This window comes from Motacilla alba, chromosome 4 (genome assembly GCF_015832195.1).
Source record: "Motacilla alba alba isolate MOTALB_02 chromosome 4, Motacilla_alba_V1.0_pri, whole genome shotgun sequence".
Classification (NCBI taxonomy): domain Eukaryota; kingdom Metazoa; phylum Chordata; class Aves; order Passeriformes; family Motacillidae; genus Motacilla; species Motacilla alba.
The window spans coordinates 26,201,655-26,227,657 of NC_052019.1; the positions used below are offsets into that span (position 1 = coordinate 26,201,655).

The 26,003-nt window shown below is 42.6% G+C and overlaps 2 protein-coding genes across 2 annotated transcripts in view; one reads left to right on the plus strand and one right to left on the minus strand.

Annotated features, from left to right (window-relative positions):
* The first annotated feature begins 897 nt into the window (after nt 1–897).
* RASL11B (RAS like family 11 member B) lies at nt 898–4,830 on the plus strand. Its single transcript, XM_038136780.1, has 4 exons — nt 898–1,121; nt 1,212–1,268; nt 2,337–2,413; nt 3,250–4,830. Exons 1-4 carry the CDS (start codon nt 998–1,000, stop codon nt 3,715–3,717), a joined length of 726 nt encoding a protein of 241 aa, XP_037992708.1. The 5' UTR covers nt 898–997; the 3' UTR covers nt 3,718–4,830.
* Nucleotides 4,831–6,298: 1,468 nt separating this feature from the next.
* Nucleotides 6,299–26,003, minus strand: part of SCFD2 (sec1 family domain containing 2) — a 187,524-nt gene continuing 167,819 nt past the window's right edge. The window contains exons 6-9 of the mRNA XM_038136779.1: nt 21,033–21,178; nt 17,399–17,533; nt 11,962–12,081; nt 6,299–7,970 (exon numbers count right to left, since the gene is read on the minus strand). Coding sequence (XP_037992707.1) covers nt 7,878–7,970; nt 11,962–12,081; nt 17,399–17,533; nt 21,033–21,178 — 494 coding nt within the window. The 3' untranslated portion in view covers nt 6,299–7,877. The remainder of the gene's footprint in view (nt 7,971–11,961; nt 12,082–17,398; nt 17,534–21,032; nt 21,179–26,003) is intronic.

Sequence of the window (26,003 nt, forward strand, 5' to 3'; positions counted from 1 at the left end):
TTCTCCTTCCAATGACCTTAATTACAAAGATGCCAGATAATCTTCTATGAGACCCTTTCCCTTTGCTCAAGGTACAATGTCCAGTTAATTTCTGCTGCACTGGCAGAAAGAAATCCAGTCTTTTCTTCGTATTCAAGTCCTTGAGTCCTTCAGCCTTGTTGTTTAATTTCTAATTGTGTCTCTTGCCCTTTCCCCTTTTGACTTAGAATACCTTTCTATAAATCTGTTTTACCCATCTAGTTATTTTAAACTGCACCAATGAAACAATTTTCCCCCCTCTATGACCAGAATAGCCTTACAATACACCCACTACCCACAAAGCTAATCCACCGCTGCTGGTGGCTGGCAAGGAGAGCAGCTCCTCTCTTGCACCCAGCACTGCTCAGCCTTAGGCGTGGTTCACAGTCTGCTCGCACCTCTCACGGCAAGGCGAGGCGGGGGAAAGCAAGGCAAGGCGAGGCGAGGCGAGGCGAGGAGAGTAGCAGGAGGTGTGAGGCGGCAAACATGACCCAGACTGACACCCACAGGGCCGATGCAGCCGCCAGCCCGGGCACCAGGGGGGTGGCTGAGCCTTTATGGACGCCGCGCGCGTTTCGGTCAGCCTGGCGGGATTTTGGGAGTAGACGGCGAGCTGAGATTTTCGGAAGCGCTCGATCCGTCGCCGTTAGGGTGCTGCGGGTGTTTGACTCCGAAGAGCGGGGAGGTCACACACAGACACAACATCCTCATTTCTCGCATCCTTCCCCACCCGAGGCGCGGGGTCCGCCGCGCCCTCCGCAGCCGCTCACGCTGCCCGGCACGGGCGGAGCGCGGTCCGGGATGCGTTTCGGGGCGTGTTTCGGGGCGTATTTCGGGGCGTGTTTCGGGGCGTGTTTCGGGGCGCGGCGGGGCGGTGTTCGGGCGCTCTGAGTGGCCGCCAGGGGCCGGGGCGGGACGCGGGGGCGAGAAAAGGGCCGGGGTCCGGGCGGCGGTAGCTCGGGCGCGGGTCGCGGACGGGATGCGCCTGACGCAGAGCATGTGCACCATCGCCGAGTGCGCGCCCGGCGGCGACGGCCCCGCCACCGCCCGGCCCCGCCTCGTCAAGATCGCGGTGGTGGGGGGCAGCGGCGTGGGCAAGACAGGTGAGGGGCAGCGGCCGGGGCGAGGCGGGCGGGCGGGGGGCTGGCAGCGGCGGAACGCGGCTAATGGTGCCTGTCTGTGCCTGCCCGCAGCGCTCGTGGTGCGGTTCCTCACCCGGCGGTTCATCGGCGACTATGAACGGAACGCAGGTAGGCGGGCGGCGGCGCGGCTTTGTTGCCGCCGGGATGGCGGCGGGGCGGGGGGAGCGCGGAACCGGCCGCGGTGCCTCCCCGGAGGATGCCTGGGCTGGGGGTGCAAGCCCCAGGGCTGAGCCAGGCACGGGTGGGGAGGGAAGAGCTGGCTGCCCCGGCACTGGCAGGTGCTGCCAGCGGCCCGAATCCCCGGGGTTCCGCGGCTGCTGGAGCCCTGAGAGCGCTTCCCTCCCCGGTCTGCTCGCAGCCCTCGGAAAGGGGCACACCAGGCACAGCCACACGCGGTTTGTGGTCGCAGCTGCTCTAGGGATGGGTTGTGCTGCAGGTCTCTGACGGAATTCGCTTTATGTGGTGAAAGTATCCCTTTACTGAAGGAGTCTTTAAGCTAAAACAAGAAAATATTCGGTGAACCTACTGTTGCATTGTTCTCTGCAAACTGAGTGCCAGCAGCTGCATGGGCTAGGCAGGGCCAGTTTAAAGGGGAAAATGGAGAGCTGATGTTGCATACCTCATTCCGTGAGTACAGTGCAGAGTCTGAACTAATGCTGGTGTAAAATATACAGCTTGCTGTTAAGGAAATTACTTGAAAAAGCAAAACAATTGAAGAAAACAACAATCAACCCAGAAAATCTTACAGGCCAGCCAACAGGGAGCCAAAAAATGTGTTTGACTTGGTTTAGGGCAAATTTGGAAGAAAACTTTAAAAGGGGAGCTTCACTTAATAATAGAAATACTAAATGACAAGAAAACTGCTTTTCTATGTAATGAAAGCTGGTTATTTTGCACTCTTACCTTTATCATTCAAGATAAGACAGTCTTTAAGAGTGTTAAAAGTTCCAGGTTGCCTACCATTTAATGCCCAGCTTCCATACAAGTAAATTCATGACTGAATCCCAGGTTTCTAGTCATATCATAAATATTGTTAACACCCGAAAAACTTATAACACTGGTTTTTTGCTTCATGAGTGGCGATATGACTTTCCCTACACAACCAATGGGCAGCAGAAGCAACATTTGTCTGTAGAGTTGTGACTGTACTTGTGAACCTGTTGGTGTTCTTGTCAGGTAATCTCTACAGCAGGCACATCCAGGTAGATGGAGAGATGTTGGCTATCCAAGTGCAAGATACTCCAGGAGTTCAGGTGAGCTAGATGTAACCAAGCTACCAGAGTAGCTTTAAGTGTTTGTGTGTTGCATCCCTCTGTGCAGCATCTTGTTATGGTCTTTCTGTAAAATATTTTGTTGTGTGTTTCAGAGTTTCGTGTTCTTTGTGGGAGAGGTGGTAACTTGTGTTTTAACCAGTCAAGCCGGCTGTGTTGAGAGACTGTTTCAATGAATCATTTGTTCATTGGAGGCCCGTTACTTTTGAGTGGCTGAATTACTGAAGTGCCTTGTTCCTGTATGTTGGGAACATTAGGCACAAACTCAGAAACAATTCCAACTTGTATTTGTGAAATATGGTATATGAGAAAATACATGTCATGACCACTGCCCAACAAGCCTCATAAATGTCTACGACAAAGTGAAGTCTGCTGCATTGTGGCTGTGCTCATTAGTGTGTCACAAGCTGAAGTTTTAAATGTATAGACCTGAGTAATGCTGGACTGTTGCCTTTTTGAACTGGGCAACACTCCAGGTCTAAATGCTTCCAGCTCATATCTTTGCTTCTCCAGACTTACTGTCTAGCCAGTTAATTTCCCATTCTGTGGAACTACAAAGTCTTTCTCTGCATGCAGAACTACTCAGGTCAATTTTCCGTTTGAGTATAGCAAACTCCAGTGTTAAATTCCAGCTTTTTGCAGCTGAATCAACATCTGCGTTTGCTCGCTATGCTCAGATTAAGTTCATACTTACCATGTGAAATCCAAATATATGTCTGAAGCTGTAAAATGCTATTTGGCTTTACAGAGTCCTAAAGACAGGTTCCTTTAATCTTTTGTGACTTCAGCTATCTAATTTGAGACCATTCATTTTTCAGATCCATGAACACAGTCTGGATTGTAATGAGCAGCTGAACAGATGCATTCGCTGGGCAGACGCCCTGGTGATTGTCTTCTCCATCACTGACTATAAGAGCTTTGAACTACTCAGTCACCTTTACCATCATGTTCGACAGCTGCATCCAGGGAACATGGTCCCTGTCGTCATTGTGGCAAACAAAGCTGATCTCTTGCATATCAAAGAGGTGGAGCCTCAGCAGGGACTTCAGCTGGCCAATATGCTGGGCTGTACTTTCTATGAAGTATCTGTCAGTGAAAACTATAATAACGTCTTCAATGCCTTCCATCTCCTCTGTAAAGAAGTCAATAAACAGCAAATAACCAGCACCCCTGAGAGGAGGAGAACCTCTCTTATTCCACGGCCAAAATCACCCAACATGCAGGATCTGAAGAGAAGGTTTAAGCAAGCTTTGTCTGCCAAAGTGAGGACTGTCACTTCTGTTTGACAGCACAGCCCGTGGTCTACTCAATGTTTAGCTTGAGATTGAAACCTGGGGTGTTTAACACTGGCACATGTAGAATCCAAGGTATTGTGAAAGGAGGATGGTTTGAGTAGCCTTTTGCATGGTAGGAGTCTTCAAGCAGTTGCTTAAAAAAGGAACAGTATCAGATTAGAAATGGAAAAAAAAAAGAACCCTAAAACCTTCTGAAAACGTTCTAGGATGTGACTTGCTGAACAGGTATTTTCATTTGGAAAGGGAACTTTTCAGTAAATGAAACAATTTGCCTTTTCCCCAGTTGGACAGATTTGGCTTTCATTTGTGCAGAAGCAACCTTTTTGCTGTAACTCAGTTTGAGCAGGGAAATGCCCTGAACTGCAGGTCCCTGTTCAGAAGTAACCGCTTGAGTTTTGTTCTCACATGGATGAAGGACAGCATGATGCAACTGTTTAATTTTATTGCACAGTGGAACTGTTTTTTTCTGTGTATTTCAAAACAAATAAGCAAACATCAAATGGTTCTGTAAAAATAAGTGTAAAATAAGTGGACAGGACTGAGCATCAAGACTGTAAACAATGGTCTTTATTTTTTACTAGCCATGTTATTGCTGACAACTTGACCTTACTCTTTGTATGTGAAGCTATTGTCCACAGGGTGTAAACATATCTAATTACAAACAACTCTTTTACTGTCTTAAAGTACTTTCCAGACTAAATGATCCAACATTGAGCTTCTGAGGAATGTGTGTGGAGTGATAGTCTAATACAGATTCCATTCTAAGGCATCCTTTTCTCTCTCTCTCCTGTGTGCAGTAGGTGCAAAAAGAACAAAAGGTGTGAAGCATGGCTGGCTCCAGGCAATGAAGCTGATGGCTTGTTCTGAGCTGAGCCAGACCCTCTTGGTTCTTTAAACATATGGCAGATTTTATATAAATACTTAATTTTTTTAATATTGAACCAATGGAGTTCAGAGCCTAAGGGCCTTATACACATGCACTTTAAAAAGCCAGTCGTGCTTTTGTTTAAACTGTAACTTATTTATTTTGTGTACAGTTACTCCTCCTAGGGAGTGGACTTTCCATTCTTACTGCCTGGTACAACATTAAATTTTTGAATTGCATGTTTCCTTGTGTGTTCTTTGGGGGTGAGAAACAAGGAGTAACAACCAGTGAAATGTTGAGACAAAGTAATAGCTTTCTTAAGGTAGTTAACATACCCTGCGGAAACAGCAAGGTGTCCTTTCCTGCCTATGCTGTTGCTTTATTAGCATAAACCACAGGGGTTTTGCTCTCACAAGTGCTTTACAACTTCCTTTTAAGAAATTCTTGTAGGAGAGGAACTGAAAAAGGCAAAGACCTTTCAAATTGAAATGGGATTCTGCATTTCCACCTGTCAAAAAACCTTTGGTCTTTAGTGAGAAAGGAACAGCGTGAGGTAGATCAAAACCTGGAAGAACATGAATTCTATGTGACTGCCACTTTCTTTAAAAAACATTTATGTTTTGAGCTATGTCACCATGAAGAACTTAATCAAATTGCAAGTCTTCAACTATCTTTTTCATGTTTAAAGTAGCTTTACTAAAAGCCTGTCTGAAGAGGATGTTTGTGTTGGTACTAGGCTGATGGCCATACAGGCTCACCTTGTTAGCACACAGCTGCAGTAAGTGATGCCGGGAAACTCTGACAGGCTCCCTGATGATAATGTTTTGGACCTCGAGTTACTAGCCAAGTGATTTTGGATTGGAGTTGCAAACAAAATTGAGCTTCCCCTTCCACTCTGAGCTTATACCAAATAGTACTTAGCTTATTAATAGAGAACTAAATCAATTTCCTAAGAATAGCTTTATGTTTTCTCTTTTTTTTTTTTTTTTTTGCCTTCTGAGTAGTGCTTGGTGTTGCAGGCACAGGACTCAGATGCTCTTTGATATGGTCTTGCACCTGCCCATGCAACTTTCTTCTGTACTGTTTCTATTCACATGGGACTGGCAGGAGATCCCTTATCCCTTGGCCTTCTCCTGCAGCACAGGGTCCAGGTAGCTGCTACAGCTATTTCCTACAACTAAGCTTACTATTGCACTAGGGCCACTGGAAAGACTCCACTGTACTTTTGGTCCATAAGTAGCATCAATTACCACAGCAGTGGCCCACAGGATGAGAAAATTCCTCCACAGCGTGTGTGGGCCTGGGAAGCTAGTGTGTGTCTCAGTCAAAGGAGCTACTTGACCCAGAGGAAGTGCAAGATCACCCCCTGCCTCCTCAATACAGTAGGTCTTTAGATGGCCAAGTCAGAGACCTGAGGGCATTTGATGAAAGAGAGGTAAGAGAGGGAGTGAAGACTAAAACCAGCAGCCTCCATCAGCTCAGGAAAGCAGCAGCATCTCAGAGGAGTGAGTACCTGAGCTCAGCAATGGCCACTGAACACAGACAAGCCTTTCTGCTATGAGCAGAGTTTAGAAAATGTTCTAGGACCAAGACAGTCTAGATTCCTAGGGGCAATCAAATAATGCAAAAGTAAAAGGGATTGCAGGAATATGCAGTTCTGGCATGTGTAGCTCTGCATACTAGGAGAAAAGTAGAATACGGATTAGGTTTGGCATTGTGAGAGTATTGCTTTATTGATTACAGAATTTATGAAACAACCATATTCTAAGAAAGATTGAACAGTACAAAATAACAGAAAAACCAAGAGACCAGCTACTTGCTTTCCAGTTGCTCTATTCAAACTATTCCTTGAGCTTTTAATATTGCAATCCCATAGCATTTCTCATTTTTTATAGCACAAAGTTTCATTATATAGTCATTCTTATAAATTTCTCTTCCATAGAGGCGACATTGTCCATGCTTTATAATCAGTCCATTGTTTCCTTCCAGCCACTCAAAATTGAACTTAAAACAAAATACACCCTTTTCTGAAGACCATCATAAACATTTACGAGAACTAATGCTAGCTAGTGAATAAAATTTAAGAAATAACTTCCCATTTAATCTACTCCTTTGGCATAAAAAAGAATGCTATGATAGAGAGAATGTCACTTAATTTCACATTCTCATCTCAGTGTAAGCTGTAGTTGTAGCATTACTTGGATGAAACGAGGATGCAGCATTAGAGCTCCACCATTTTATGTTGCAATTCAGAAATCTTGGTGCTATATGCAAAAATCTCTATTGGCTGCTGCTCTTTCATTACAGATTGTAGCAAAGTTTTATAAAGAAAAATTACATAACTGAATTTGCTTGCCGCTATTTCATGATCATAAATTAAAAATAAGAGCTGTTTTCTAATCGTGCTGTTCAGAAATCTAGCTCAAGAAAGAATCTGTGCTGTGGCCTCTTGAAAATGGGATCATGCCCTTTTTTTTTCCTTTCCTTTCTTTTTTAAATGCATGTGAGGGGAGGATTCTTTCGGGGTTATCATCAAACCATCACAGCCCATATGGACTGCTGCGTAAATCTACAGAGATGTGTGCCATCAGAAACTGTCTTTTCTTCTGGGACTGTGGGTGGAGAAAGTAGAGCAGGAAACAGAAAGCTGAGAGAGAAGCAGCCATGTAACCCAGCCCTTGAGTCTGGCTCTGCTTCCCTGCCTCTAACAGTCCTGCTGAAAGAGCATGGCCAGGCTGGAGCTGCTGTGCCAGCTAAATCAGGGCTGTCTTCCATGATCTCTCTGGAGTGAGGGACAAAGTAGGAGTAGACACTGTTAACATTGTATAAGGCACACATTTTGCAAGGTAGCATGACAGAAGGTGGAATTTGCTGGCCTCTCACTCCCCTCAGCAGCATTTCCCACCAGCAAGCCCAGCAAAACCATCAGGAAAAATGATACTGCTTGGGGAGCGCAAATTTTGCATCACCTGGTTCTCAGCTGCTCCTTTGCTTGGGAATTATTACAAACAATCACTCTCACCATGCTGAGTGAGGCTGGGAGTGATTCAGCACTGCACAGTGCTATCGTCAAGGAGGGGAGGTTTGTTGTTGGACAACTGGACCATTTTGAAGAGCTGCCCATGAGCTGCAGGTGTTCCCTGGCAGCCAGATACCCAGCTGGTTCACCTGGAGCTGTAATTGCAGCAGTTGACACGTCAGTTTTTGGAGGGCTATTGACAAGAGTGACAGAGCAGGGATTTGATGTTTCCAGGCAAGGCACTCATCTTCTCCACAGCCTCTCCTGTCAGATACGAGCACCAGACTGGAGATGGTCTGAGGCAAACAACAACTCAACAGCACTGTGTGGTGTCAGGAGTACAGAGGAGAGCACAATCACCTGAAAGAAGGGCAACAAGAAGCAACTAGTCAAGCTGAAAGGGATTGAGACAGTACTAATGAGCCATAGATAGTAACTGTTTGCTTTACCCAGCTCTAGGCAGGCTGTCTGCTTCTGGTGTTTACTGATAGAGCAATACACCTTGTCCAGCAAAACTGTCTGCTCGCTAACAACTGCAGTTAAGTTGCTTTAAGGAGCATAATGACTGCTAGCATTGTATGCTTAATGAATGAGTGCTTTGACACATTTCTACCCACATTTTACCTGCTGATTTATTGTGGCTGCCAATGCATTTACTGTGAGGCACCAGCTGATGAAGCCGTTGTTTCCTCTCCTATAGCACAGATTTGAGTGATGCCTGTTTCCTCTCAACTGAAGGTAAGGTGAGCACCACAGAAGTGCCTGCTGCAGGAAGCCAGATTCCTGGTTCCAAACCATCTTTTCAGACCAGACACAGGCTGTTCTGCACATCAGGCTCAACCTTGAGCACTGTCAGATGTTATCACTTTGGTTTCTTCCAGTTTTTAATCCCAGACTGGTCTGAAGAATGAAACCTTTGCTCACTACAACCACGATACACATCCTGCTAGGTGCAGGTATCTGTTTTCCCTGAGTGAAAAACAGTATGTAATTATGTGGTGTGAAGGCTTCTCTGCAGAGCAAAGCTATCATCCAGGAGTGAGTGTGTACATTCTTGCTGTGAGGAGCTAAGCCAGGGTTGAAATCATAGGACACTGCACTTACTGAGCCCCTAGGTTAGCAGTGTCCATAGGGTCAGGATTGCAGGCTGGGATCTGGGGGCAAATTTAACCATTCTAGCTCACTTGAAAATGAATTTGCTTCTTCAGCGCAAAACCAAGGAGAGGAAGCACAAATATCAGCAATAGAGTATGTGTGTCCATCTACTGCAGCAGCTATCAAATGCCTTGTGCTATCCACCATGTAGCTTAAGTATGTGGTAATGCTGCATTTCAACTTTTTTTGTTGCTCTTTCTTTCATCTTTTCACTTCAGATACTGAAAAGATCCTTTCTGTATTGGTGATAGCCTCCCCCTCACTTCTCCTCTTCCCTTGTCCTCCTACACAATCTGCAGCAAAGAGACACTGATTATCTCTTCCTGCATAAACCTGAAAAAGTCTCTGTAACTTGCAGATACCAAAGGCTGACACAGTCTTACTTATGTTACATGAGAATCAGACTATAGTACAGTATGTGCTCATCTTGTTATCATGCAGCTTTAACTCTGAAAAACACAAAGGGACATGTTAACTAAAGTTTTTCTAGTTTACAAGCCAAACATCAACAATAGCCACTGACAGATAAAAGCAATTTCTTCTTGGAGTCCTACCACTGAATCCTCAGGGGATTTGTGCAACAAATAGCAAGCCCAGAGCAAAAAATGAGATATGCAACTTTAACGTCTCAGAAAAGATGCTTGAACTCAGCAGGACTTCTCTCCTTTCCCTCCAGTATCTCCAAGGGCTTGTTGAGGGGGATAAATGTGAATGTTTGTTCTTTCATTTTTACAGAGGAGAGGAGAATTGCCCAGATAAGTAAAGTCCATCTCTTCTCCAGGCAGCTCTCTTCAGCACAGTCCTTTGCAGACCTTCTCCTCCTTCCGTACTCCATGGCTGTCACGCTTCACCTGAAGGGCTATCCCCTCCTAGTGGCAGCCAAGGTGGAAGAGCCAGGAGCTCCCATCCTCACCCACTGAACTCCAATGGGAAGTTTCCCCCCAGCACACATGAAGGCAGGGAAGGATGCAGCTAGCATCTAAAGGGGCATCTGAAAGTTTATCAGTCTGCTGGCCTCAGCCACGACCACATAGATGGTTGTAATGTTGGGAGCAGGGAGGGAGAAACATTCTCTCATGCTCGTTCCCCTTTATTACTCTCCCGATTAAAGCAGAAAAAGAGAAGTAATTTCTTCCTTCAAAAATAGTTATGGGGAACTATTTACCACCATACAAAATCAATGGTGCATAGGAAACACTGTATTTCTTTGTGCTTCTCCATGAGAAATAAAATTGTCATTCAGATTCAGATTCAGATGCAGAACAGTTCTGTGGATGGAAACATGTGTCTCTTATTCCACATTTAAATGTCATTCGCTTCAACTCCAAACAGTTGCTGAAGTAATCAGTGCACCCTGTCAGTTTTTCTTCAATTTCTTTACTCAATTTTTGTACTTACGCGTGTCTCCATTTTTCCAAGAGCCAGTAATTAGTATAAATGTTAGTGCTTTGTTTGACTGGAATGGACTTGGAAGGCCAGTGATTCCCTGAAGCCTGAACATGACTGCCTGGACAGCACAAAAAGGCTCTGTTAAATCCTGGCTTGAGTTAGATAAATGCCTGGCTTTTTGAAAAGAGAATAATCCTAAACAGGTGGTGCATACTCACAACTATAGTGCAGAAATCCAGGTAAAGCCAACCAACTTACAAACTTTTTTTTTTTTTTTGTGAGAGATTTGCACAACTGCTTAGTTTCTTCTTTCTCTTCTTCCTCCCCCCTCTCCCACAAAGTTCTTTCACCTCTAACACAGCACATTTGGATAAAGGGCAAGATGCAGCAAAAGATTAAAATGCTTTAGGAATCTGCCTCAGAGGGTGACCTGCTGCCAGGGTTAAGCCAAAGCAAAGCAACACCAGATCCCATGTCACCACTGTCAAGCCTTAAGTCCCTCTAGAAAGCTAGTTGAAAATCTCCCTGCATAGCTCTCAACCAACTCAGATGTTAACCCTCTGTTTATCTTTCAGGGTGTCTTAATACATTTTGTGTGTGGATTAACTTGTCCATCAGTGTGTCACAACTCAATTCCCCTCCAAGGAGGAAAATATAATTTGCTATTTTGAGGAGATTAGCAGCAGACTAATGGGGAAGAAACGTGTTATCAGATTTAAAAAAAACCCTGCTAAAATGATACTCCATCTTAGAAAATACTGCTTGAGACTGCCTTGCAAAGACAACTGAAACACGGAAACACATGTCAAACTGAGGGGCTGCTCTGCCTGTGGCTGGCTCCCTATTGCTAATGATTTCTCAATAATCAAAACCGCCTTCCACAGGACTTGAAAACAAGATGTTTACCAGCCACCCTGGAAACCAGAGTTATGTCTATGATGCAGCTGGTTACACAGCACTTTAGAATCTTTGTATTACCCTATGTATCTGCAGTACTCAACAGACATCTGTTTGGTCCTCCACAATTAATGATGATTTTTAACATCTCAGGTACCACCAGAGCTCACCCATCCTCCTTCTCTCCCTCTTCCATTCAGATGACTGTTACTGTAGTCAAGTTCTGCTGCCAAAGAGTGGATGAGGCAAAGATCAGCCACATGGACATTACTGAAGCCTCATATTGGGAACCATCCTCCTTCCAGGAGCCCAACAGCACATTCAAGGGTTGCAGAGACTTGGGGCTTTGTCCATATAACCTGCTTCAGGCTACTTAAGGTTTAGTGGTCAGCTATCTGTCAGAGACATCTGGCCAAACACAGGAAGAGTACAGCTGTATCCAGGTTAATTTATTTTGTTCCTCACCATTGCTAATTGGCATACCTGCAGGATTACCACTGGTAAGTCCCTGGGTGGTACCCAGGCTCCTGAGTGTCCCTGCACTATGTCCCATATATGGACAGCCAGGGACCCTGTAGCTTTTTGGACAGCAAATGTTTCTGTTTATAAAGAATACAAAGAAACTAATCTCTTGAGACACAATGGAAGCTACTTCAAATTAATGCTAGTCTGTTCTGAACTCTCCAACCTGAGTTTGAACTTTTGTTGCTGACTATAATGTGAAAAAACAGACCCTTGGTACCTGAACACTTGTTGCCTACAGATGTTTCGGAGCAGAATCCTAGCATCATTCCTGCCCACATGGCTGTGGCCGTCTGTAGGTTTGGTACCAGTGCTGTAGGGAACACTATTTGATGAATGTTCTGAGTTTTTGTTTGGACAGGAACTGTATGCTTAGAGCTGTTTGTACCTGGGTACCAGGTTTGCGTGTTGCTACCAAATCCTTCACCATTTTGACCTCGGACACTGACACTCCTCCAACCATAAAGATGATCAGAAGAGGATGATCACCAGGGTGAGGGCGATTCACCTGTTAAATGAAGAAAAGCATTATTTGTACTCACTTCATCCAGGTCCATCCAGGGAATCATCAGCTCTCTAAGAGGCTAGAGGAAGACCAAAGAGGAAGCTCAGAAAGAAATATTTATGGAATGCTGTAGCAGCTGAGAGGGAAATCAATGGGGATGATGGCCAGTTAAAACTAATTAACTGTTTCCAAGGAAATAAAGTCTCCATGGATTCCTCTGAAAGCTATGGGAGTTTCTCCTGAAGTCTCAGGGTTTCTTCCTCCATTCCTTCTGCATTACTTTCCTCCCTTTCCCAGAGAGGGAGGAGAGTGCCTGGGTGGATGTTTACTTTGGATACACATACACAGGAGACTTTAGGGAATGAGGGGTAAATTACTACCCAGCAGAAGCAAGGAGTCCAGCCCAAACATGCTAGAATCCCTGCCTGAGGTCAACATGGAAAAGAATTTTATGCAATGTGTTTTCACTGGTGCAGTGAATAATCTTTTACAATTCATCCAGTAAAAATAAATAAGGTCCATTATAGTATAAAATCAGTTTACAGCTTGTTTCAATTTTGAGTTTTCAATGCTTCTATGACTACCTTGTAACTAATATAGAGGACCTTTAGCTCCAAGAAAATACTTGTTTCATTTTTCCTCAATTATCTTTAAAATAGCACAAATACTCCATTTCAGTTAAGACCTCATAACTAACTTTAAATGTAAAGGTCATGCTTTAATTAATTTTAGATGTGTATTTTAATTTTAAATGTGAAGGTGATGATTTACATCAGTTTTCTCTTAGCCACTTCTAGAAGTTTGATAACTTGGCTGTTTCCTAGCAAACTGTTTCCTTCTTGAGAAAACACACTCCCCTGACACTACCTTGATCCAGTCTTTGGGAGGGATATCAACAGAGCCCATGCAATTGCTCTTGTCACATCACCCTGGAGTATGAAACACACCAAATGTTCGGTTCTGAAAAGTGACAAAATAGTTTAATTCCTTTTTAGACTCTCTGCCCCCTCTCCTTGCATGAGCGTAGGCTTTTAACAGCATTCACTCGACAGAGTGAAATTGGTGTCAAGCCATGTTTGGGCAGAGGAGGGTTCCTTTGCTTTCCCCACCACAGCAGCTTGCTTTGATCCTCGTGGCTCCAGATCCTGGGGGTACAGCTCCTCTTCTTTTCCTTATTGTGGCTTTCCTATATTTAGTCTTCTGGCACTTTTTCATCCTGCAGGTCTGTCAGGCTTTCTGCCTGGTAACCTTCAGCAAGGACTCTTCCTTTTGAAGCCAGCACAGGGAGATGCTATGTTCTCTCTCCAGGCTAGCTGGCTTTGATTTCATGGGGCTGATTCCCTGCTCAATGCTGCTCCCCAGGCAAGGAGCTCTTGAATTCCTGAGCCTTTGAAACTAGTACATAAGCCTTAGACAGATGTATTAGTGAGCTGAGTATTTGCATACTGAGTGATTATTCTCTTACTCTCTGACTTTATTGATAGCATATATACCACAATTCCAGGCCACTGGAACAGGCTTGCCAGGAAACTGGTCAAAACACTGGTCACAACTGGCCACAACATCTGCCTGGATAATACCCTTCGGCACATGGTGTGATACTTGGGAATGGTGTTGTGCAGGGCCAGAAGCTGGACTCGATAATCCTTGCAGGTTCCTTCCAACTCAGAATATTCTGTGATTCTATGATTCTTAAAATCCTTCCTAGCAAAAAACAAACTCATAATAAACATGCATGGGCATACTGACAGCACACCCAGTATAAGAACATTGGGCATACTGAAAGGACACCCAGCATAAGAATTGAGAAACATGAGCTTTCAGGGTAATGCTAAAGAGAAAATGTCTTGACAAATCATTTCCTTCAGTCAAAATAAACCTAGATCCAAACACATGGTGCCTATATAAAACTTACTATTTTTCAGAAGACTAAAGTTCAAACCACAAATTCCAGAAATGCGTATTAAAAATACTATTAGGCATGCAAACTCCAAATTAAATTAAAACAGAAATGAAAAGGGTCTTGGAATCTGTAATTTTGTTATGCTATGTGTAAGTGTTTTGAAGGAGGACAGTACTTTGGGTACAAAATATTTGGCTGTGTTAAGAATGCAAGTTTCTGCCAATTTTTTTTTTTTCTTGTTTGATAATACAACCACCCAAGACTCTCTCTTTTGAGGAACTGGCTGCATGTAGCTGAACACAACTCATTTCGGTGATAGAGAAGAACAACTGAAATGGATTGCAACAAAAGCAACGTGTATCTTCTGGGATCCTTCTACAGTTCAGTTAATTTGGGACATTTCCACTGCCTCTGAATTTACTGTGAAATCTGAATTTTGCCAAAATCCCCGAGTGAAATTCACTTTCAATTCAAAAACCATACATTAAAAAAAAAAATGGAGAGCTGTCTCAGGAAATTAAAAAGATTAACCAAAACCCCTCAAAAGCATTATGTTAACATGAAAGAGCCCAAAGGAAGGCAGGATGGTGCTCTGAGCCATCAGAGTGTCCCAGTAGGACACCAGGGCCTTCTCCCCAGCTCTGAGCTCACCATACAGGGTATGCTGAGGATGCTGGTGGTCAGAGGGCTCTTTGCTGGTGCATGGGTCTGTGGGGAGGAGAGAGAGGAGGAGGAGGAGGTGGTAAAACAGGGTAGCAGTGGTCAATAAAATTCTAAAACTAAAACAGGGTCAATAAAACCCTAAAACTGAAACAGGAAGGCATTAGAGGACAGGTTTTTTTCTCATGGCTCATGGCAGCTCACAAAACACAGCTTTTTTTCTGAGGAAAGTCAGCAAAAACAATCATTATTGTTCTGCAACTTGCCCAACAAAAACAGCAGCACTGATGATTCTGGTATTTGTGACCAACCAGAAACCAATTAATTTAGCTCAATAACTGGAACAAGGAAAACGTCAATCACCAGAAACTAGCTGCTGTGTAGGGCACTTGGTATCAATGATAGCAAGCTCAGATAACAAAACAAGCTCAGATGATGAAACATGTCATCTAGAGCAGTAGTCAAAACAGGAGTCCTTGAAGCAGAGAGGCTTTTTCCCTTCACCATCCCTTAGCTTCAAAACAAACATATCTGCCAGACAAACAACTTCTTGATGAGAGGTATCTTTAAAAGTCTGTCCTAAGCTAACACACCTGAGGCAATCACTGAAGTATTTTTATGTGAGTTGGCATTTATATTCAGGCATTGAGAAAGAAACAAAAATAAGGAAGCTCACAAAATAATTACTGTGCTGATGGTGTGATTGTGTCAGAAATACAGGCTGGTCAGACACTCATTCATGCAATAATCCAGCACATGCCAGTAAGCCAAGCTACAAACTAAGGGAGCAAGCATGGACACATATTTGTGAAGTATATGATGATGCCTATGAAATGTTTATCCAACACAAAGTTCACTTGCTCATCTTTTAAATATTCCTTATAGTTGGATATTTTTCTTACCAGGAAAGATGCACTTACAGGTACATATTGCCATGACGGCTTATGTCTCTCTCTCTTTTACACATACACACACACCCCCCTTCTAAAAGGACAGATTAGTCCTCAAACTAGTTAAAGGTGTCAATGTCTCCATCTAACCATTTAGGCCTTCTGAAGTTCTTATATTCTTCTTTTTTTTTCCTTTTTAAGAATAAGCTATATTCATGCTTAAAAATCTGCAATAAACAAATACAATGAAATCAATAGAATTGTGAAAATTACTGGTAAATGAAACAAATAATTAAAAAAATTACTTGGGTGTAACAGCCTGGTTATTTTGTTTGAGTGGAATGTGTTTTTAACTCTGCTATTTTCGGAATGTTGGCATAAATTTTTCAGTTCTGACACAAGAATGGAGATATATTGGGTCACTTTTTCTATACATATCCTCTGTTGTGTTAGGGCTTTATCATTAGCTTTGAAGAACTGAGAATTTCAATTTAGGAACCTAACTGAATGTATGTTGGAAATCCATTTCAACTGTGGAAACAGATGCCTGAAAACAAGCACTGGATTTTAGGCTTACTTGATTATGTGCTCACTACTAGCTTTCTTTGAAATAACAGAAAAATAACTGTTATTCTGATACTGGGTTCTAGAATAGTACCAACACAACAGTCAAAACTATTTTTGTCACCTGATTTTAAATTCAGGTCTGGCAGGAATTTTCACAAAGGAGAAAAAAAAAATTCTTTTCTATTACCATAGAATCACAGAATCAAATTGGAAGGAGTCTTTGTAGCTCATCTAGCTCACCTCCCTGCCCAAAGCAGGGCCAACTTCGAAATTGTATCAGGTTGCTCAGGGCTTTGTTTGGCTAACATTTGAATATCTCAGAGAGGGAGAATTCTCTGGACTTAATCACTCATCCTGTTAGATTTTTTTTCCTTTATTCAACTGGAGTTTCCCTTGCTGCAAATTGTGTCCACTGCCTCACACAGTTTGCTGATGTCTCCTCGATGCGGAGGGGTGGTGGTGGTAAAACTGAAGGAAAAACACCAGACACAATACTGAAATGTACTGTACTGAAATAGTACTGATATGGTTTGGTGTGAATTTAGGGTTGTTTTCAATGGAGAGTTCAGGATATGCAGTAAAACAATGCTGAATGTACAACATGCTGGCTACTCCACACTTCAACTTTGTAAATATTTAGCGGACACTTAGCATGGGCTAATTGTAAGGCAGAGTAAATTCTTGTAGAATGACTGTCTTAAAACATGCTAAGAGGATCCACAAAGAAATTTCTAACTTACAGGCTTCCTTCCTTCCCCTATGGTCCAAGTTGAACCATATCAAATTATAGAAAAGGTATTGAATTCGGAGCTCCTGCTTCATCTGCTGTGACACCACATTGTTCATGCTTCTCTCCTATCTCAAGGCTGCTGAGTGTCCTTAAAGTCCTTTGATGAGGTGCCATGTGGAATGCCTTTTGGAACGCCAGGTAGGTAATATGAACTGACACTCACTTATCAATTTGTTTGTTGGGTGTCTCTGAAGAGCTCTATAAGCTGTGTGAGTTGGGACTTTCCTTTAGCAAAGCCACATTGCCTCTTCCCAGATATACCATACTTATTTTGGTGTCCACCATGACCCTTATTTAGATGTTCAGTCTGCTTCATTCCTCTTGTTTTGTTCAGCAGGTGCTACCTGTCTGCACTGTACCTGCAATGTGATGCCTCAAGCTATTCCCGCCCCCCTTCAAGGATTTAACTCTCCTAACCTTATCCCCTTAAGCTCTGCTGAACAGTATAATAAAATCAGCTACTGCTGCATGATGCTCTGACCTCAGATGAGCTTGGGAAGGGTGGTTTACCTTCATGAACATGCTGAATCCAGTTTTAAGGAGATCAGTGAGGCCTGATGAAATATGCTCAATATCAACAGGATCGGGCCGATCGGGATTACAGACCTCTTCCACTATCTGTTTCAGCAGAGGTTTGTAAGAAGCCTGCACAAAGAGAACAATGCATTGTGAGTAAACCCATTTAGAGTCAGTGCAACCATGATTCTAAATATTTTATTTCTGTTGAAGGTTACAGAAATAATTATCCCAGAAATGAAAGCATTCAGAGAGGTTGTGACCTTGACTGCAGATGGTGTGCACCAGCACAACATCAAAATGAAAAGACTGGAAGAGAGCCACACATTTACTGTGCCCCAGGTGTATTATATCAGTAAAGAGACACAAGGAAGAAAGAGGGGACTTTTACTTTCTCTAGAATCTTTTTGGAGGTAATACAGAAATGGATAACCATATGGATGAGACTCTGTTGCCCATTGTGCACCCAGATCTCATTCCCTTTCTAATGATTGTACAAACACCTAAACAGGGACTTTTGGTTTTTTTTAATTGACCACTCCTGACTTATTCCAAGTGTCATGTCCCCACTGATGGGGGGGATACCAGCAGGGAAGGGAAGAGACCAACCTGCCTGTTTGTCCCTCATGGGAGAGCACAGCTAAGGAGTTCCTCTTAGTCCTTTAGCTTCTATGGCCATGGCACTCCACATAATACCTCCACCTGTGGAAGACTTTTGAACAACAGGCCAAACAACCCCACCATTACCATGAACGTCAGAGCTTCAGAGAAGTTAGGGGCTAGGACAAGTGGAAAATGTAAAGGTACAAATGGTCATCATACTGGAAGGTCTACTCCCAAAGGATCAACCTTGTATCCTCTTCAGGCTCCAGAAATCCAGGCTGAAAGTGAAGTAGTAGCCTAATAATCTCCACATTCCAAAACCAAGGTTTAAACCACTCTGACATGCTGAAAAAATTTGTAAGATAAAACTTTTAGGAACCAATGGAAAGATCTTCAATGAAAATTCAAGTTTACTTGATTTACAGACGGAGCTTTGTTTCACTGCTTTTAACTTTGCCCAAACTGCAACAGAACCATGGTCATTTCAGAAAGTGCAACCATCTTAGAAAATGAGCAGCTTTAAAATTAGCACACTTATTTGGTTTTGGGGCTACCCCAGGTATATATCATCCCTTAGATTACTCAGGGGAATCAAGTGCAACATCATTAATTTTGCAAAGATGATATCTACAAGAGACATATTGCAAATAAATAGTAAAAATGGATGGAAAATAAAACACAAACCACTTGGCTTGAAACTAAAGTGTTCTGGAGTCATTAAAGAAATGTTTTTCATCCAACACTTTAGAGTGAGAAACAAAGCTTACAGTTTTTAATACAATGCTGTCAACAAAGATTTATACAACTCATCTAGTTCTTCTCACAACATGTGCATAATTTTTAGTTGAGCCAACAAAGCAAATTACAGCAGACATGAGCTGCAGGATCTTCTAGAATATGTCAAGATTTCTGTCAAATCTAGTCACGCAATAAACAACTGTTTGAAAATACACATGCAGGCATGAAGTCCTATTTATAAAAATCTGTTTAATATCTTTATAGATGAGGAACAGAAAAACATTAGGAATGAAATATTTTTGGAGCAGAGATCAAATTACAGTTTAACAGAGAGGCTCACTCCACAAAATTAAAGGAAAAACATCATCTGACTGAAATGAAAAATATCATTCAGGCAAAACTATCTACTCAAAAGACATCAAAAATTAGCTATGATTTTGCATGTCTGAATTTTCAGCACCAAAACTCAGTGCCCCTTCAAAACAACCCAGTCAGACTACACAGATACTAAAATACAGATAGTACGGACCCCTACCTTTTTAAAGTATAATGGTTTCAGATATTTTTAAAAATCTTTTATGACTTGAAATCAATCTACTATATTTTCAGGTTTGTTTTTTTTTTTTTTTTTTCTGTACAACCCCCAAAACCTGCATTGGTTTCTATCTTGTATAATGAAACTTTAATCAACTTTAAATTTTGGCATGCACAGATTTGTTTAAAATAGCTGCTAAAAACCTCAATAGCTATGGGACACACCCCATACAAGATTATAAAGAGGAGAAGAGAGAGAAACAGAGAGACAAAGAGAGAGAATGAGGAAAGGAGAGTGAAGGATGGAAGAAGAAATGGAGGATAGAATCAAGATGAAAGTAGTTTCAATAACAGGTAAAATTCTGTTCTTGCATGGTGACTACATGAACTATTTGATAACCTGATGAAAACATTTATCATTTTATGTAAGACATACAATGCTACAAAAAGTGCTTCTAAAAGGCTATCCAATTCCTAGTTACTTATCCATAGAAACCTTTTTATGAGTCTTAAGAAGAAATGGAGGCTTCCAAGCTTTCAACAGAGTGAAAAAGTATGTAGAGGCTAAACCCACTCCCAAGCACTAAGCAGGTTTGGCAATGAGTGTGGTCACAGGACAGGCACTGCTTCTTCTGAGGAGCTGAACTGATTGCACACAACACCTGCCAGTCAAAAGAGAAGCCCATTTCCAGAGAGTTGTGTCATGGACAATCACATACTGCCTGCTTACTTCTACTATTATAAATCTCCTGGACTTCCCTCAGCAGAAGGTTTGTCCTACTCAAGCAGCTAGATCCCTTGTTTGACTAGATTCGGGGCTGCAAGGTGTTAATATATCCCTTGCTGTGTTCAGCACTTATCCCTAAGCAAGCAAAGTGGATTACATCCAAAGGACATACTGATGCTAATTACACTTCCAGGAAACTTATCATCTCACTGCCCCTGCACTGAACTGCATTAAATGTTCAACAATTTTCCCCATTTTGGACACCAGACTAGTCCAAACTGATAGAAGACTTCAGGAACAGATTTTTTTCACCTTAGATTTCCAGTGACATTTTGCAACACTCATGTTCTTACAAAGCAATGTTTAATTTGAACTACATCCCCTTGCTGGTCTACAGCACCGTTAGGAGTTTGGAAGGATTTTTTTATAGCTCAAGGCTAGAATAATGTTTTTTGAACTCTAAATCACTGCTTTCTGCTGTAGAACTCTATTTTTATCTGGGAAAGGTCTTCAGGAGAGACAGAGAGAAGGAAAACCACTGTCTATTAGTCCTGATGACCTTAAGCAGTATTGTAGATCATGTGTTCCTATTTCAGAAACAGAAGCTGCTTTTGTGACCTATTTACAAACATGTTTGTCCCTCATACTTACAGGGACAGGAGAAGAAATACAACAAGAATATAGCTGCAGTATGGATGCAGACATCCTGCTTCACTCTGCCTTGAGCAGTCTAAGCTGAGAGCCATCTTGACCTAGCCCTGCCTTTCACAGGCGTTCATGTCATTCCACAGTGCTGCAGAGCAAAGCCCAAATTTCTTCCTCAGAGCTGACATTGATATGCATATGCCTGAGTCTGGACAAAGGACTTGAGGAAGTTTTTGATGACCGGGTCAATTATAAAATCTATGCTTAAATATCTTCTTCATGGGCAGAATGTGTATAGGATTAGCACATCCACAAAATTAGTGCTGTAATTTTGACAGCAGGCTAGAGAAAAAAACATAGGGAAAAGAAAGCAACACTTGCCTGGTGGGTGTTGCTGCCTGGATTATGTATGGAATGGAACTGTTTCATGTGGGTTCGGACTCTGGCAATATCCCTGAGGGACCGGAAGATACCGTCCACTGCATCTGAGGCTTTCTGAGATGTCAGGTTCAGTGACGAGTCACAGCCTAAAGAAATAAAGAAACACACAGCTGAGTGAGTGAAAAATGTTCATGTGTTTTGATAATAAACAGTAGGAAAAGGGTAACTGGGAGGAAATATTAAATTATTTTTCTTGTATTATATTCCAGAAACTCAGAGGCTTATTAGGCAGCATGTCCTCAGCATGGTACAAGTCTCTGCAGATAAGCAAGAAGGCAAAAATTCTGCACAGCAGGCAAAGTGAAGAGTGTCTCTCCTTGTAACCTCAATCACACAGCATTTTCATCAGCACAGAGGACGTTTTGCTCTTCACAGCCAACAGAAAGTTCCGTGGTAGCAGACCCCAAAAAAGAGCCCCCTGTTATGTGGGATGGAGCCTGGTCTGTTTGGGTGAACAGCCATGAAAAAGGGAACTGCTCCTCCCTGGCTGGTAGCCTGCTCACTCCAAATACATTTCCTACCTTTGTGACAAGAAAAATGGAAGTCTGTGCTAAATACAGCAAAAGGTCAGCCAGACATTGGAAAGAGCTGCATTATCACAAAAAAAAGTTCCTATCCCTCAAAGTGTGAGAGTTATTACCTCTAATGTTTTTTTCCCAACACATTCCTGCTAAGGTATAATGCTTATCTTCTACTAAGGCTAAATTCCAATTACAGGACCACCTAAAATGTCCCTCTGGTGGCCAGACAGGGCCTTGGAAAAAAAAATGCCTTAGTCTTGGCTCCATCTCCCTCACCATACAACCTATATTGCACAGAAGCATTGAAATAAATGCTTTCTTGACTCCACTGCTGATGAGAATTAGCCAAGTGAGAGGTAAGTGGGTCATCTGATATTTTTATTGCCTTGTCAACACAGCTCTCCTCCTCTTGACATCTCTGCCTGCCTCTCTTCTTGCTTGACTCTTCATCCTTGTGGTAGAAAATCCATCACAAAATAAGTCTTCTTGCCACATGCTCACACCAACACCCTCACTCGGCTTATTGCTGTTGTCTTCTCCAGGGATGCTGCTACAGTGGCTTCTGTGTTCATTCTCCAGTTTAGAAGCCAATCCTGCACCAGCAAACCTCTGTGTCTATGCAGAGTCCTGCTGAAAGGACAAGGTGTCCCTGCAGGTCCAGCTTGCACTGTGCTGCACCCTTGGAGCCTGGCACTGAAAACAGGCATCCAGACTGTCAAGAAGGCACCTGGATTTTTGGGAAGGAGATGGCTGAACAAACTTTCTCTGCAACTGACAAAGGACAGAACCCTTACGTACTTTAAAATAATCAATAAATAGGTGGTAAATTCAAAATGTACAGAGGACTATTTGACAGTGAATCTGAATTACTTTCATACCTTGGTGTTCTGCACAGTAAAAACTATATACAATATAAACACATACACACACATACACTCATAGAGCTCTGAAACTATTCCTACAATATGGTGACTAGACACAGCTTTCATTTGTCTGAATATTGCTTGTTGAGGAGAGGTGTGGGAGCACTGGAGCATTGGGCTGTGTTCAGCTGTGCCTTCCAGCAAAACCAGAAGTGTACCTCAAGGAGCACTGGAGCACGGAGGGGCCAATGTCCATTTCCAGTCTCCACGTCAGAGTGCTGAGCTGGACCCAGTTTGGGACTCCAAGGTGGCACTGGGAGGTGAAGATCCAGTCTGGCTGTTTATGGCTGGCCTGACAGAGGGAAGAGAGGTGTACTTCCAAAGTTTCTCTAAAATGTGACTTCCTTGGGACTTTCCATCAAGAAATATCATGTCTGAGGAAACCAGGGATATCTAGTTCCAGCCTGACATCCAGTACTTCTTTTTTAAATGTAAATGAAAAAATAAGTTTTCTTTACAGTCCCTTATGGTTGAAATCAAAATCTCTGAAGGCTGTTGTCTACCTGTTGCACTGCTCCAGGGTTATAGAGGGGAGCCGGGTTTCTTTCCACTCTGGAGAACAACAGAAGCTTGTTCTTTACAAGTGGCAGGCAGCTACAAATTACCTCCCATTCACACCTTCCCTGCGAATGGGGCTCTGCAGCATATGGAGAGCAGAACACAATCCCTCTTCTCTGCTCGCTTCAAGCTACCAAGAAATCTGCCCCTTTTACAACAGTGAAGAGGTGGAATACATTAGCTGCTGCACAGCTCATGTACTAATTAAAACAAAACTTCCTGTTACTGCTTTTTCTTGGGAAGTTAAATGCCATTTGGAGAGCATGCTGAATGAATTCTTTTGAATCCCAAGCTCTATTATATATGAGAAAAGGCATTTAAATAAAATTTGGGGATTTCCTGTCGGACTTGAAGAAGCCCAGCTGTGGAGAAAATCACCACTAACCTACAGAGGAATCAAGATTTTAAAGAACATAACCTAGTTCTGCAGTAAGTGAGGAAAATGAGTCTGTTGGAAGCTGCATTCAGTGCCTACCAGGATGAGACTTTTGAACTTCTCATGAGACAAAGTACATGTCCTCTTAAACAACACATTTGCATAGCCATTAGTACCACAACTAATCCACTTTCACAAGAAGTTTGAAAAAAGGAGAATGAATGGAGATGCTGTTTTCTATAGTACTGAGTGACCCAGGAATCAAACACGACCATCTTTTCTACTGATTTCTGAAACTGGGAGGAAAATGCTTTAAGCAAACTCTGTGCTTAGTCTCTTTTGGTACACATGAAGGCATTATAAAGAAACATTTCTCTAAAGCAGTATGATAATGATCAACATTTTTTGAAGGACTTGGATAATTCAGAGACATCACTAGGCCTACGATTCTTACAAAGCTGAAAGTTTAGGAAAGCTGAAAGTTTACCACTCCGCTCTGTTTTATTGGTATTAACATCAGCTCTCTCCACCTTAGGCTCTCTCTATAACCCTTTTACAGAAATAAACCAATGTAAACCCTGCAAACCCTGGAACAGAGCCAGCAGAATAACCAAGCCATTTCAGAGGCACACATTGAATCATGGGCTAAACCAGCAAATTTCACTCTGAGAGAGAGAAAATCCAGCATCAGGATTTCATTATACAGGATTTCATTATTTTCTAGATATGCAGAGTTAATATGCTTGTCAGCAAAAGACAGAAGAACAAGAGAGATAAAGGGTTCCTTGAAGGTCGGAACTCAAAATACAGCACTATGATATTAAATGAATTAAAATCTTCTATTTTTATACTTTAGGTGATAGCATGGCAATGTGGGCCTTTCTTTCTCTAGCAGATAAATCTAAGGTCCTACATATGCATATCCAGAGCCATATGTTTTACAATAGTTTTGGTATATTTGTCCATTAGGATTTTTTATGCAAAAGTTACAAATGTGTACAGTGACACAGATCATTGCTGTTTTTTGCAGGGTAAAAAAAAGCGTGAAACCCAAAACTAGGATGTAAATTGTATAATTCTCCTGTCACTTTTCTTCCATATGGATTCTGCCACACATTTGAATCTTTATTCTTCCATCTGATTTGTACTGAATTGTCTGATGATCTCTGATGCATCTAAAAAGCAAAGCTGCTAAGCTAGTGTGACACTGTGGGACAAGGAAGGACAGGCCAGAACACAAGAAATCTGCTATTTCCCTATAGTTACACCAGCAGAAGGTAAAAAATTGTAATTGATTCCCCTTTAGTTTGGGGGAATTCAGAAGAAAGGTGTGTTCTACAGCCCTTGAGTGAAGAGAGTGTCCAGAAGGGGCAGACACAGCGGTGCCTGTGACAGCTTCCCTGCAGCACATCCATCCCTGGGGCTTGGAGAGGGTCCTGTTCTGTGCTCGCTCCTCTGCATCCCCAGCCACAGCATGTGTGGTGCTGGATGGACAGACAGGTCCACCCTTATCAATTTTGTGGCCCTCCTATGCACTTGTTTCAACAGGTCCATATCCTTCTTATGTTGGGGATCCCAGAGCTGGATGCAGCACTCCAGGAGGGGTCCCACAAGAGCAGAGCAGAAGGGGAGAATCACCTCCTTCAACCTGCTGGCCATGCTCCTCTTGATGCAACCCAGAATTAGGACTGCCAATGCTAGCAGGCAGAAAAGATAGGGAGCAGGAGGAAAGAACAGAATAGCAGCATATGGGAAAACATTAGAAAAGGGGGGAAAAATGCACACAATATAAAAATCAAAGCCCTGTGTTTCTATAAATTTAATTTATGATCTGATTGGCACACGGAGAGTGAAAACAACAGTGTGTTTTGGGGCAGTCACCAGCACCATGCAGTGCAAGCGATGGTATAGATCTGGTGTCTATGACAGGAGGGGAGTGCATCTGATCCACTTCCAAGGAAACCACGGAAGCCAGCATTATGACCAACAAAAATGCAATTTGGAGTTTTATTCTCATCACAACAAACGTTTCCCATTTGAAAGAAAAGCCCAGGATGTTTAAGAGTAACTAAATTTAGGATCCTGTATCTCTGCTTCAGCTTTTAAATATGCATCCACACTTTAGCAGTGCTGAGCATCCAGGGATTGCACACGTCTGTCTCCAAGGGCATTTCAGCATATTAGCTGATCTTTATTAAATAGGGACACATCCTGCAAGCTCTGGAGTTCCCCGAAGAGCACTGTGCTTGGAAAGGTTATTTTTGGCATCAAGTCTTTGAAGCCTCTTCTGGAAACTGCTCTTTGGTGTACAAGGGACACACAAATCATGTGGATAAGAACTTTGCTGGATCTCAAGCTCTAAAGATGCACTTGTGAAAATCTGGCCAAAATCTGGCTACTTACCTGCATGATTAAATATGGATTTAAGAGCTACCTTAGGAGAGTATTTTTTTTTAAATTTTGGCCTTATTATCTGTCATTTGGATATTTTGATTCTACAGGAATATTTTATTGCCTTCTTCTTGCCAAAATC

What these genes read in the sequence shown, in the direction of transcription:
- RASL11B (XM_038136780.1), top strand. Translation starts at nt 998, where the DNA reads ATGCGCCTGACGCAGAGCATGTGCACCATCGCCGAGTGCGCGCCCGGC. An exon ending in CAGCGGCGTGGGCAAGACAG is followed by an intron (nt 1,122 to 1,211) that starts GTGAGGGGCAGC and finishes GCCTGCCCGCAG; the next exon opens with CGCTCGTGGTGCGGTTCCTC. An exon ending in AAGATACTCCAGGAGTTCAG is followed by an intron (nt 2,414 to 3,249) that starts GTGAGCTAGATG and finishes TTCATTTTTCAG; the next exon opens with ATCCATGAACACAGTCTGGA.